This window comes from Hyla sarda, chromosome 4, assembly GCF_029499605.1.
Source record: "Hyla sarda isolate aHylSar1 chromosome 4, aHylSar1.hap1, whole genome shotgun sequence".
In the NCBI taxonomy this organism is placed as follows: domain Eukaryota; kingdom Metazoa; phylum Chordata; class Amphibia; order Anura; family Hylidae; genus Hyla; species Hyla sarda.
In genome coordinates, this window is record NC_079192.1 from 166,757,068 (window position 1) to 166,769,153 (window position 12,086).

General features: G+C 43.3%; 1 protein-coding gene and 3 non-coding genes across 4 annotated transcripts in view; all 4 read left to right on the plus strand.

Annotated features, from left to right (window-relative positions):
- RPS17 (ribosomal protein S17) overlaps positions 1-11,710 on the plus strand; it is a 12,169-nt gene extending 459 nt beyond the window's left edge. The window contains exons 2-5 of the mRNA XM_056572629.1: positions 2,701-2,852; positions 5,867-5,972; positions 10,094-10,159; positions 11,584-11,710. Of these exons, the coding sequence (XP_056428604.1) occupies positions 2,701-2,852; positions 5,867-5,972; positions 10,094-10,159; positions 11,584-11,667 (408 nt within the window). The 3' untranslated portion in view covers positions 11,668-11,710. The remainder of the gene's footprint in view (positions 1-2,700; positions 2,853-5,866; positions 5,973-10,093; positions 10,160-11,583) is intronic.
- LOC130268141 (small nucleolar RNA SNORA71) lies at positions 2,152-2,283 on the plus strand. Its single transcript, XR_008843500.1, has one exon. It is a non-coding gene; the product is annotated as a small nucleolar RNA SNORA71 (small nucleolar RNA).
- LOC130268139 (small nucleolar RNA SNORA71) lies at positions 5,657-5,784 on the plus strand. Its single transcript, XR_008843498.1, has one exon. It is a non-coding gene; the product is annotated as a small nucleolar RNA SNORA71 (small nucleolar RNA).
- Positions 10,209-10,334, plus strand: LOC130268138 (small nucleolar RNA SNORA71). The gene has a single exon (XR_008843497.1). It is a non-coding gene; the product is annotated as a small nucleolar RNA SNORA71 (small nucleolar RNA).
- Positions 11,711-12,086: the final 376 nt, after the last annotated feature.

Consider the following 12,086-nt stretch of genomic DNA (forward strand, 5'->3'; position numbering starts at 1 on the left):
TAGCACAGGCCGAGGCTTTCGGCCTACATCCCGTTGGCGGCGGTGTATGAGGGGTGGGTGTACGGCTGCATGGTTTGCTCAGTCAGGGGCTGGTCTCCTATCTGTCCATTAGGATGTGCTATATGCTGTTATGTATTCTAGGGTTTCTCTAGTGTACGCTCCTATCTGGCATGTGCCTGCAGCAGTGTTTCCCAACCAGTGTGCCTCCAGCGGTTGCAAAAACTACAACTCCCAGCATGCCCGGACAGCCTTTGGCTGTCCGGGCTTGCTGGGAGTTGTAGTTTTGCAACTGCTGGAGGCACACTGGCCTACAGTAATGGACTCCAAATTGACCCCCAGAGTTTGCAAAACTACAACTCCCAGCATCCCATGTCACCTGTTGGGGCATGGCAGAAGTTGTAGTTTTGCAACCTCTGAAGGTCCACAGTTTGGAGACCACTGGTCTTGATTGCCCATTCAGTAACATGGGCCTCTGAGCTGAAGCAGAATATTGTTGTAATGCAGCGTGTATTAGTGGATGTAGTCTTTAGCCTCATACATGTCTTTTCTGTACTACAAAGTAATTGTTAGTCATGGTACTGTTTCTTAGCCTGTGCTGTGTATTTTTTATTTTTTTTACAGCTAATTAAGTCCTCAATCACACTAGAGTTTGTCAGTCGTATATGTTAAATGTACATTTTTTTAGAGTGTGTATTCTTTTTAGGTTTTAGGTCCATTTTAGAGGTATGTCAGCCTCTCATCAACAAAAAGGAGGCCATGGTTTGTCCTTTTTCATCAACTGCATCACTTCCAATTATGTAGTGTAAGCTGGTCCTTCAACATGAGTTACTATGCATGCAAATACCCCCAAACCCCAGGCATATTTGTCAAATATACCACTGCTTGCTGGCAGAAGCAATCTATGGCAGAGCTCAGTGCTCCTCTAGCCTACCTAGTGCTGAAGAACCTATAGGGTAAAGGTATGGTGGGGCAGTGTATAGGGTAAAGGTATGGTGGGGCAGTGTATAGGGTTAAGGTATGGTGGGGCAGTGTATAGGGTTAAGGTATGGTGGGGCAGTGTATAGGGTTAAGGTATGGTGGGGCAGTGTATAGGGTTAAGGTATGGTGGGGCAGTGTATAGGGTTAAGGTATGGTGGGGCAGTGTATAGGGTTAAGGTATGGTGGGGCAGTGTATAGGGTTAAGGGTCATGTTAAATGTTCGTTTTTTGTGTGGACACATTTATTTTTACATAATCTCTAGGTCACTTTCATACAGCATTTTTGCAGTACATTTGATGTATCTGGGATGTCTGTGTTGTCGTTTTCGTCGACCACATCCCTTCCAGTGATGCACGGTCCACTGGTGCTCACATACCCCTTCCCTGCTCTAGGCATCAAGTATGACATCACTTGCAGGTAGAAGCAATCTTAGCAGAACCATTTTACTCTTCAGACTTCTGGTCTAGCCCATCTAGTACTAAATGCACTTTTTAATTATTATTATTTTTTTTTTTGAAGGGGCAGTGCATATGATTAGGTGTTACTGTACCCTATACCCTTTCCCCTTAAAGTGTTTAGCATTTGGTGGGCAAGGGTAGCACTTAGAGCACAACCATGATGAGCAGAATGGCGCTGCCATCAATTACTTCTATCTGCAAGTGATGTCATATTTGACAAACAAAGCTGTAACTTGCCGGTTTGCGTGTATAGTAGTTCCTGAAATTAAAGGGGTACTCCGGCGCTTAGGCATCTTATCCCCTATCCAACGGATAGGGGATAAGATGCCTGATCAGGGTGTCCCGCCGCTGTGGACCCCCGTGATCTTGCACGCAGCACCCCAGTTAAAATCAGTCCCCGGAGCATGTTCGCTCCGGGTCTAATTACAGGCGACCACGGGGCAGGCGGCGTGTGACGTCACGCGAGCCCCTCAATGCAAGCCTATGGGAGGGGGTGTGCCAGCTGTCGCACCCCCTCTCATAGGCTTGCATTGAGGGGTGGAGCGTGACATCACACGGGCGGAGGCCCGAACCGAGCCGCCTAGTGACTCAATTGAGCCTGCTTTTGGCAAATATACACTTAATTAGGACACAGTATTGGCACGTTTTCGGAATGTTTTATATGTACGTTGGACTTGAGTTTTCATCACGATTTTAGTCTATTTTCAATCAAAAATCCTGCATCGAAAGTGATTGTGGTTCTGGAAGTGGCCCAGTCATTGATACTGCAGGTAGAGAATACTGTGAAAGCTTTTCCCGTGTTTGGAGACTGTTCACAATAGCTGCCAAACCCTGTGACTTTCACACATTACACGTATGGGCGCCAGGCTGTTAAGCAGAATCTCATTGCTGTGCATTGTAAGTTTCGGTAAGTCTCCACCACAGATATTGTAAAAAATCTTGGACAAAACCCCTCTGCATGAAATACTATGTTTTGTAGGGAAAAAAAGCCGTCCGAAAGTGACATCTGGTACTATTTGTCAATTTCTTTCCACTCTTGTGACGGCAGAACAGAAATGCTTAATGGGGTTCTCCACCCATAGAAAATAGCTTATGCAATTCAAATGTCATAATATAAAAAAAAAAAAATTTATTCATGTGTCTGATCCAATGCAGTTATTGACATTTGATTTGCCTATTTAAATGTTTCAAAGGTTGGCTAACGCACTTACAAATGTGAATGAAGACATTAAATGTCTTGCTTGCTTGTGCCTTTTTATTTTAGGGACGCGTCAGAACAAAAACCGTGAAAAAGGCTGCGCGGGTCATCATTGAAAAGTACTACACCCGGCTGGGCAATGACTTCCACACAAACAAGCGCGTGTGCGAGGAGATCGCCATCATCCCTAGCAAAAAGCTACGCAACAAGATCGCTGGGTAAGAGGTGCTGCCAAAACGCACATTTTAATATCAAATATGTATAAGAGGGTTACTATAACCTGAACACTTCACTTAATAATGGTGTTTTGATCTCTGCTGAATAATCTGTTACAAAGTGTAAACACAGGGGACCTACAATTGTGTCCTTTAGAACATGGCTTTATCTGTTCTGTCTGCTTAGGGAGCAGAGCGGTAGGGTGTGTGAGATTACAGCCAGAATAGTGGGGGCTAGAAGAGGATGGCTCCTTCCAAGGGGACTAATTAGGGGCTGAAACTTCATATCGTCACAATCATTTTTGGCAGGAATGTCTCCCGGACGTTTTACCACATTAATGCAGTGCCATATATGTATATATGTATATATGTGTATATGTATATGTGTGTGTATGTGCCTTCAAGGTGATAACTCTGGCTCTTGAGTCTTGTAGATCTAGAATTGTCACATGTTGAGATGACTTGGTTGTACCTGCTGTTGTGGTGGGGAAGTTGGTGACCAGGAGGCTGTGTAGGTGGCAGGCTTTATTGCAGTTGTATAGGGTAGACATTTAACTAGCTTCTGATGTGATTCAATCCTATGGCCCTAATTTGTGACAGATCATGCAGACTGCAACCACAAGAAGGCACTAACAATTTGCATTGTTATCCTTTTATCTTGTACTAGCACATGGCTTGATGTGTTATCTGTGAGCCATAGAAGAGGGAACATCAAGCTTATTGTAGTCCAACTCCCAATAGATCCAAAGAATAAATTAGGCCTCTGTTCTTGTGAACTTCTGAATATAGCCGGGTACTACTCCTGTTCAGAAGCTCTATAGAGAGTGAATGGAGCAGCTGAGCATGTTGGATTGAACCTCCATTCTCAAGATTTTTGGAGATTTTAGTTTGGACCCTCCCTAGTTATCTTCTCTTTTGGGATGACCTCTTAAAGATGATGTCCAGCAGTAAGAAACGTATCCCCTATCTGCAGGATCTCCCGTGCGGGGCCCTGGGTCTGCTGTTGGAGCGTGTTTTGTACCCAGCACCTCAGCTGGTAGAAACTCGCTCCCTCTATTGATCTCTCTAGGAGAAGCAGAATACAAATGCTGTCCCTGCCTCTCCCATAAAGATGAATGCAGGAGCATGTTTGGCCCAGGGGACTTGCTGTGCGAAACGTCACACAGGAGCTGAGCCGTGGCCCCGAGTGATTGGGGGGGGGGGGGGGTCCCAGCAGTCAGACCCCCTGCTATCAGTCCCCTGCACACCCATTAAAGTCAACTGGTAACAAAATGTTTTTTTTTTATTGTAGTATAGTGAAAATATTAATCCTTCCAGTACTTAGCTGCTGTATGCTCCACAGGAAGTTTTTTTTTTTTCTGGAATTCTTTTCCATCTGATCAGTGCTCTCTGCTGACACCTCTGTCCATGTCAGGAACTGTCCAGAGTACAAACAAATCCCCATAGCAAACCTCTCCTGCTCTGGACAGTTCCTGACATGGACAGAGGTGTCAGTAGAGAGCACTGTGGTCATACTGAAAATAATTTCAGAAAGAAATACAACTTCATGTGGAGCATACAGCAGCTAAGTACTGGAAGGATAAAGATTTTTAAATAGAAGTAATATACATACAAATCTGCTTAACTTTGTGGCACCAGTTGATTAAAAAAAAGGGAAAATTCCAAATTATATATTGATTCACATATACAATATGTCTACTTTATGTTTGCATCATAAAGTTGACATGTTTTTACTTTTGGAAGACATCAGAGGGCTTCAAAGTTCAGCAGCAATTTTCCACAAATGTCAAAATCTGTATTTTTAGCGACCAGTTCAGTTTGAAGTGGATTTGAGGGGCTTTCATGTTAGAATTACCCCATAAATGGCCCCATTATAAAAATTGTAGCACTCAAATTATTCAAAATGACATTCGGTAAGTGTTAACCCTTTAAGTGTTTCACAGGAATAGCAGCAAAGTGAAGGAGAAAATTCAAAATCTTCATTTTATTACACTGGCATGTTCTTGCAGAGCCATTTTTTAAATTTTTACAAGGGGTAAAAGGAGAGAAATTCACCCCCATAATTTGTAACCCCATTTCCCTCGAGTAAGGAAATACCTCATATGTGTATGTCAAGTGCTCTGTGGGTGCACTAGAGAGCTCAGAAGGGAAGGAGGGACAATGGGATTTTGGAGAGTGAATTTTGCTGGAATGGTCTTTTGGTGGGCATGTTGCATTTAGGAAGCCTTAGGAGAAAATGCCCCCCAAAATATGTAACCCCACTTCTTCAGAGTATGAGAATACCCCATGTGTGGATGTAAAGTGCTCTGCAGGCAAACTACAATGCTCAGAAGAGGAGCGCCATTGAGCTTTTGGAGAGAGAATTTGGTTGGAATAGAAGTTGGGGGCCATGTGCATTAACAAAGACGGTTAGGGGATAAGATGTCTAAGCGCCGGAGTACCCCTTTAAAAGATTATTGCCCCAGCTTTCATTACTGGGAAATTTCCTTTAACACTTGTGCTCCGCCAGGCCGGACATTGTTGTGGAGTAAAGCTGGGCCTCCAAGTTCCCGAGGCAACTGAATGGAGTCTTGTTCATTGGTTTTAATAGATGCCAAAGATGAGCCTTTTAATTCTTTTGCTCTCCTACCCAGTCTGCACATTGTGGCCTTTGGAGGGGTCTTGCGCAGAACTCTGCCTTTTTATAAGACTATTTAGAGAGATTTTAGAATTTGTTATACAATGTATATCTAAAATCTTATCAATTGTGCATTGTAAGGGACCTCTCTGTTTCATCTTGTAGTTTTTCCAATGTTGCATGTTATCCAACCTGCATCGAAAGTGATTGTGGATCTGTTGGTGACCCAGTCATTGATAATGCAGGGAAAGCAAAGTGAACGATTTCCCGTGTTTGTGGGTTACTTGGTACCTTTTCAAACCCTGTAACGTTCACACAGCACTTGTATTGTGGCTCGTGTGCATGGATAAGGATTTGGTTTTGTGTTCATGGTGTGCTTTAATACATATATTTTTTTCAGGTATGTTACACATTTGATGAAGCGTATTCAGAGAGGCCCTGTCAGAGGCATCTCTATCAAACTGCAGGAGGAGGAGAGGGAGAGGAGGGACAATTATGTCCCAGAGGTAAGAATCATACCATATAATGGGGACAAAAACTTTTGGTTTCCGCTTAACTTGGACATCAAGTAGTGGTTGTCTTGAGGGGTCTGCTGTAATGATCTTCACTTGCAGGGTGGTGATGTACATGAGATTACTCACTGTCCTAAATTGACCACATTAGGGGCTTTGTTGACTAGCCTTATATTTACTGGCCATTACAAATGAGACGTTCACAATTTCTATTAAGTTTTTTTTTACTTTTTAAATGAATTAAATGGATTTTCCCAACCCTGTTTAACAATCCCAAACAAGTGAAAATAAATGGATTACCGTAAAGTGTGTAATTGGACCTGGTTTACATTCCTTAATACAAAATGCCATACATGTACAGTGCAGTCTGTGGTCCCTTAAACAGACACGGTCAGATTCAAAAACGTACATTGTATGTCTTGGCTAAACATTAACCTTTCTAATATACTTTAAGAAAATTGTATTTCCTTTTTATAAAAATCATGGCTTTGTGAAAGCTGAAGAACAGGCATGGACAAAGTCCAGTAAGTGAGGGTGGGCTGTGCTCTCTCCTGTCTGATAGGACAGGAGAGGGCACAGAGGAGTGCTAGCCCACCCGTGGCTAATGCCAAACATCACCGATCAGTGATGCCTGGCATTAAACACCCATTACAAATGAACGTTACTTTAACTGCAAGGTCAATGGCTTATACATTAAAAAAAAGTTCAGAATTGCGTATTTTTGGTCACTTAACAGGGATGTGGAAATCCTATCACCCGAGACATGTATTTCCGGGTGCCGCACAGGTGAATCTTTCATACATTTAGCCCTGTATCGGGCTAGCAGGGCCGGAACAACTTTATTTTTATAACACCGGTGTGAGGTGCGGACTTGCATGGGACGCAAGTCTGCACCTCACACCGGCACTCAGGGTGTATGGAGCGGGCTCCTGACTCGAGTTTGCTCCATACCCGTTGGCCCCCGGCTGATTTCAGATGTCGGGGGCCACTGCTAATAGCCCAGCATGCTGCACTCGCTGCGGTCGGCTATTAGCCTTTTAGATCACCGCTGTCAAAGTTGACAGCTGAGTTTAAAGGGGTACTTCGGTGCTTAAACATCTTATCCCCTATCCAAAGGATAGGGGATAAGATGCCTGATCATGGGAGTCCCACAGCTGGGGACCCCCGGGATCATGCACGCGGCACCCCATTTGTAATCAGTGCCCGGAGCGTGTTAGCTCCGGGCCTGATTATGGTCGACCGCGGGGCCGGCGGCGTGTGACGTCACACCTCTGCCCCTGTGTGACGTCACGCTCCGCCCCTCAATGCAAGCCTACGGGAGGGGCCGTGATGGCTATCACATATTCTCCCGTCGGCTTGCATTGAGGGGCGGAGCGTGACTTCACACTGGGGCGGAGGTGTGACGTCACACGTCGCCGTTAATCAGTCCCAGAGCGAACACGCTCCGGGCACTGATTACAAACGGGGTGCCGCGTGCATGATCCCGGGGGTCCCCAGCTGCGGGATTCCCGTGATCAGGCATCTTATCCCCTATCCTTTGTATAGGGGATAAGATGTTTAAGCACCAGAGTACCCCTTTAAGGTTTCTTATAACCATCCCTGGTGGTGTGGAAGGGGTTAAGTTATTTAGGGGGTAAACACTTGTTTTGAGGCGGGCTAACACGTTGTCCCCATACGGCCCTTGGTACGAGCAATCATTAGATGGCTCATATAGATCAATGCAGTACTGCATTGATGAAATCCTGAGAACCTGACCCCTTGGGGGGACTTGAGTGCTGCGCTTTGGAAACTTCTCTAGAGCAGTGGTTCCCAACCGTGACAGTCCATTTCCAAAAAATTGTACCTCCATATTGGAGACATTTCTTTAATGAACATAGTATAATTCATATGCCAATAAGCACATAGGAAGACTGCACTCCGATAGGTGTCCAAAATAAGTGGGTTTTATTGGTCCCAAAAGATACAAGTGATGCAACGTTTCGACCTAACTATAAGGTCTTTATCAAGTCCTTATAGTTAGGTCGAAAAGTTGCATCACTTGTATGTTTTGGGACCAATAAAATCCACTTATTTTGGACACTTATCGGAGTGCAGTCTTCCTATCAGCCGTGGTCGAGCTTGAGGTCTGGCACCCACCATCCTTAAAGGATATATCACTGTGTATCATCCACCTCTGTTAGTGTATAATTGATATGCTTTACTTTACTCAATGTCCTCTCCCTAGGCCCTCTGCACCTCTGGCTATCATCCCAGTTCACTGATTTACTAATGACATCTTCTCTGAATGGAGCTGTTTACTTTAACTTTTCTTCACTATCTGGCCTAGACCACCAATAAGATTTCTCCAGCCAAGACTTATCTTCATAGAACCAGCCTAAGAAACATTTTAGGCTAATTTCCCAAGTATAGTACCCACCTCTTTACAAATTCCCCATGTGTATTTCCACAAACAGTAATTGTTCCCGCTTTGTCCCCGTAAAAGTTAGGTACCCTCTGTGCCCCTTATATTGCTGTAGGCCCCCATACTGACCCCATATGTATTTTAGGCCCCCATACATAGTTGTATGCCCCTATAGTGTCCTGCTTTGGTGCTTCACCTCTCTAGTCAGGCAACTTATTGCTATGGCTCATACTTGGAAGTCCCCGGTCCGCAGGGGCAATGAAGCACCAAAGCTAATAGTGAATGCCCATAGAAGCCTAATGCCTGCACTTCTCCTCTGCTGTCCTCCTGCTTCACTCCTAGGTGCTGTGATGTCAGCCACTTTATAAGCAGTAACCAGTGGCTGTGTCCGCCGTTACCATTTTTAATCTCCTTAACAACGCAGGACATATATTCACGTCCTGCTCCCGCGATATAACACAGGAAATGCGGTGACCCCGCCTCATACCAGGTCGATCCCGGCAGATATCCACAGCTAATACAGACATCAGCGATTTGTGGTGATGGCCGATATTAACCCTTCAGATGCGGCTATCAAAGTTGATCGCTGTGTCTAAAGTGAAAGGAAAACCTTCCTGGCAGCTCAGTCAGGCTTATTGGGACCACTTCTGTGAAACCGTGGTGTCCCAATCAGCTGTAAGGACACAAGTAGGGTCCCTACCTGCCTCCTTGTTGTCCGATTGTCGATTCACTGTTCCATGCCTGAGATCCAGGCAGGAGCAATGGATCACAGATATCACTGATCAATGCTATGTCATAGCATTGATCAGTGTCTGCAATCGATGTACTTCATGTTATGGTTCCATATGGGAACTATAACATTGCAAAAAAGGGGTAATTTTTTTTTATTTTATCCCCTTCCCTAATAAAACTTTGAATCATCCCCCTTTTCCCATTTAAAAAAACCTATGTAAAAAAAATAAACATGTGGTATCGCCGCGTGCATAAATGTCCAAACTATAAAAATATATTGTTAGTTAAACCGCAGGGTCAATGGTGTACATGTAAAAAAAAAATCCAAAGTCCAAAATAGTGTGTTTTTGGTCACTTTTTATACCCTAAAGTGACTTTTAAAGGCTGATCAAAACAATGGTAAAGATAAAAACCTTCACATCACAGCGCAAATTTTTTTTTTCCCAGCAGTAAGACAAAATCAAACCTATAAGTGGGGTATCCTTTTAATCGTATGGACCTACAGAATAAAGATAAGGTGTCATTTTTTTGCCAAAAAATGCACTGCATAGAAACAGAAGCCCCCAAAATTTACACTTTTGCAATTTTGTCGCACAATGAATATTTTTTATTAAAATTTTTTTTTGCTGTAGATTTTTTGGGTAAAATGATTGTCATTTCAAAGTAGAATTGGTGGTGCAAAATTGCAAAAAAAAACAAACCTTTAAGGGGTTAAAGTACCCCCTGGAGATCTAAGTGCCAGGATGGAAGCCACTGCTATAAAACACTGGTCACCTTGAAGATGGCGGCCCAGATTTATCAATCTGAGGCTAAAAATGTCTGACTTTGGCTGACAGTAGCCAATAACAGCTCATCTTTCATATTATAGCAATTTGAGAAATGAACGTTTTTTTTGTTTTTTTTCCCCTCTATAGTCAAGCTTTACATTTAGGTTTTTGGACAGTGTGATGGGCAGCTCTATAATGTTCAATTTCTTTTTTAGGTTTCAGCCCTGGACCAAGAGATCATTGAGGTTGACCCGGACACCAAGGAAATGCTGAAGCTGCTGGTATGGATTATTGGGAAACTCCTCATGAATGCCTGTTGCTTTTTTAAACACCTGCATCGAAAGTGATTGTGGTTTGATCAGTGGCCCAGTCATTGATACTGCAGGGAAAGCATTTGAAAGATTTTCCCGTGTTTGGTTGTTGCCTGTACATCCCAAACCCTGTTCCTTTCATACACCATGAATATAAATAAGTGTGGCCTGTGTGAGGTTGGGGTACTGTTAGAGTACCACTTTACTCTTTTTGGTACAAACAAATCTGCATGGAATTTAACATGTAAATGGGGTTGCAGAAACACTATTTGCTTGCACAGGGGTCAAATTTTGGTTTAGATTTCATGCCAAAATCGTCAAATGCTTGACATATGAACAGATTTGATGGCTCAACACTAGAGATGAGCGAATTTACAGTAAATTCGATTCGTCACAAACTTCTCTGCTCGGCAGTTGATGCCTTATCCTGCATAAATGAGTTCAGCTTCAGGTGCTCCGGTGGGCTGGAAAAGGTGGATACAGTCCTAGGAAAGAGTCTCCTAGGACTGTGTCCACCTTTTCCAGCCCACGGGAGCACCTGAAAACTGAACTAATTTATGCAGGATAAGTCATCAACTGCCGAGCAGAGAAGTTTGTGACGAATCGAATTTACTGTAAATTTGCTCATTTCTACACAACACTGCCCAGGTGTTAAAGGGGTTATCAAGGATTTAAAAAAAAAAAAAACATTGCTGTTATCAAACACCTGTCCTCAGGTTGTATGTGGTAGTACCTCTTCTTCTACATTCACTTCAACTGAGCTTTAATACCACACACAATGATTGCTAAATCACTTGTGGGGGCCTTTTTAAACTTGATCAGTATCGGCCATACACACCTTGTTTAGACAGGATGATGTGTAACCAATAAAGGCTTTTTAAATGCCCACACATAAGATCCAGGCAGCCGACAAACAAGTTTTTCCATTCTACAGCCAATAATCAGCCTGTGTAAAGGGGCTTTTACTAGCAATGTAGATACACTTGATGATTTCAAACAAAAACACAGAAAACCTACCAAAAGTCCAAGATATGTTCCAATCTTTCCCTCCAGAAGAAAAAACTAAGTAAAATATAAACAAATCTCTCTGCGTTCATATACCAAAGTACAGTGTATTGTGACCTGGTGAATTAACTTCCTTTACAGCAGTCACCTTTGGCATATGTGTGTTTTTATTTTTTTTTCCCTTCCTCAAGACTCTCTATGAAAGCCTAGTCTATTTTAGGAACTCATGAAATGAGTTCTACATTGTTCAATAACACATGTTCCAATTTACTTAACATTAACGATATGACTTGTTTACGGTGTATGTACATAAAAAAGGACTGTTCATGGGTGATCTTATTAGATAGCCTTAACAAATTTATTTTATTTTTTTTAATTCTCATTTCCAGGACTTTGGCGGCCTGTCCAACCTGCAGGTGACCCAGCCCACTGTAGGGATGAACTTCAAAACGCCACGGGGAGGCGCTGTTTAAATGTTTGTATCATACAATTTCCAATAAACTTGGGAAAAACAAATGCTTGTGCAAGTGCTTCCTTGATCTTTTTGGAACCCAGAAAAATTTTACTGGAAAAATTCTTTAAGTAAACACTCGCTGGCTTCTCTAATAGAGCAAGCAAAAGTTAATTCAGTATTTGCGTAAGTATTCAGCATTTCAATACACTCGCACTGTATTCATGGGTACAAAAACAGACTAAAGCAGGGGTTGTCAACCGGTGGTATGCCACCGATTGTGCGGTGGTACGCAATGCGCTGACAAATACCAGCCATGCATTGGCCAGTATTTGTCAGTGCAGAGTGGGGAATGGCCATGGCAGCTCTGTAGAGTACCATGGCTACTTTACGGGAGCTGCGTGGTTGCCAGGTAGATGTGACTTCCCCTGATGTAGCGCG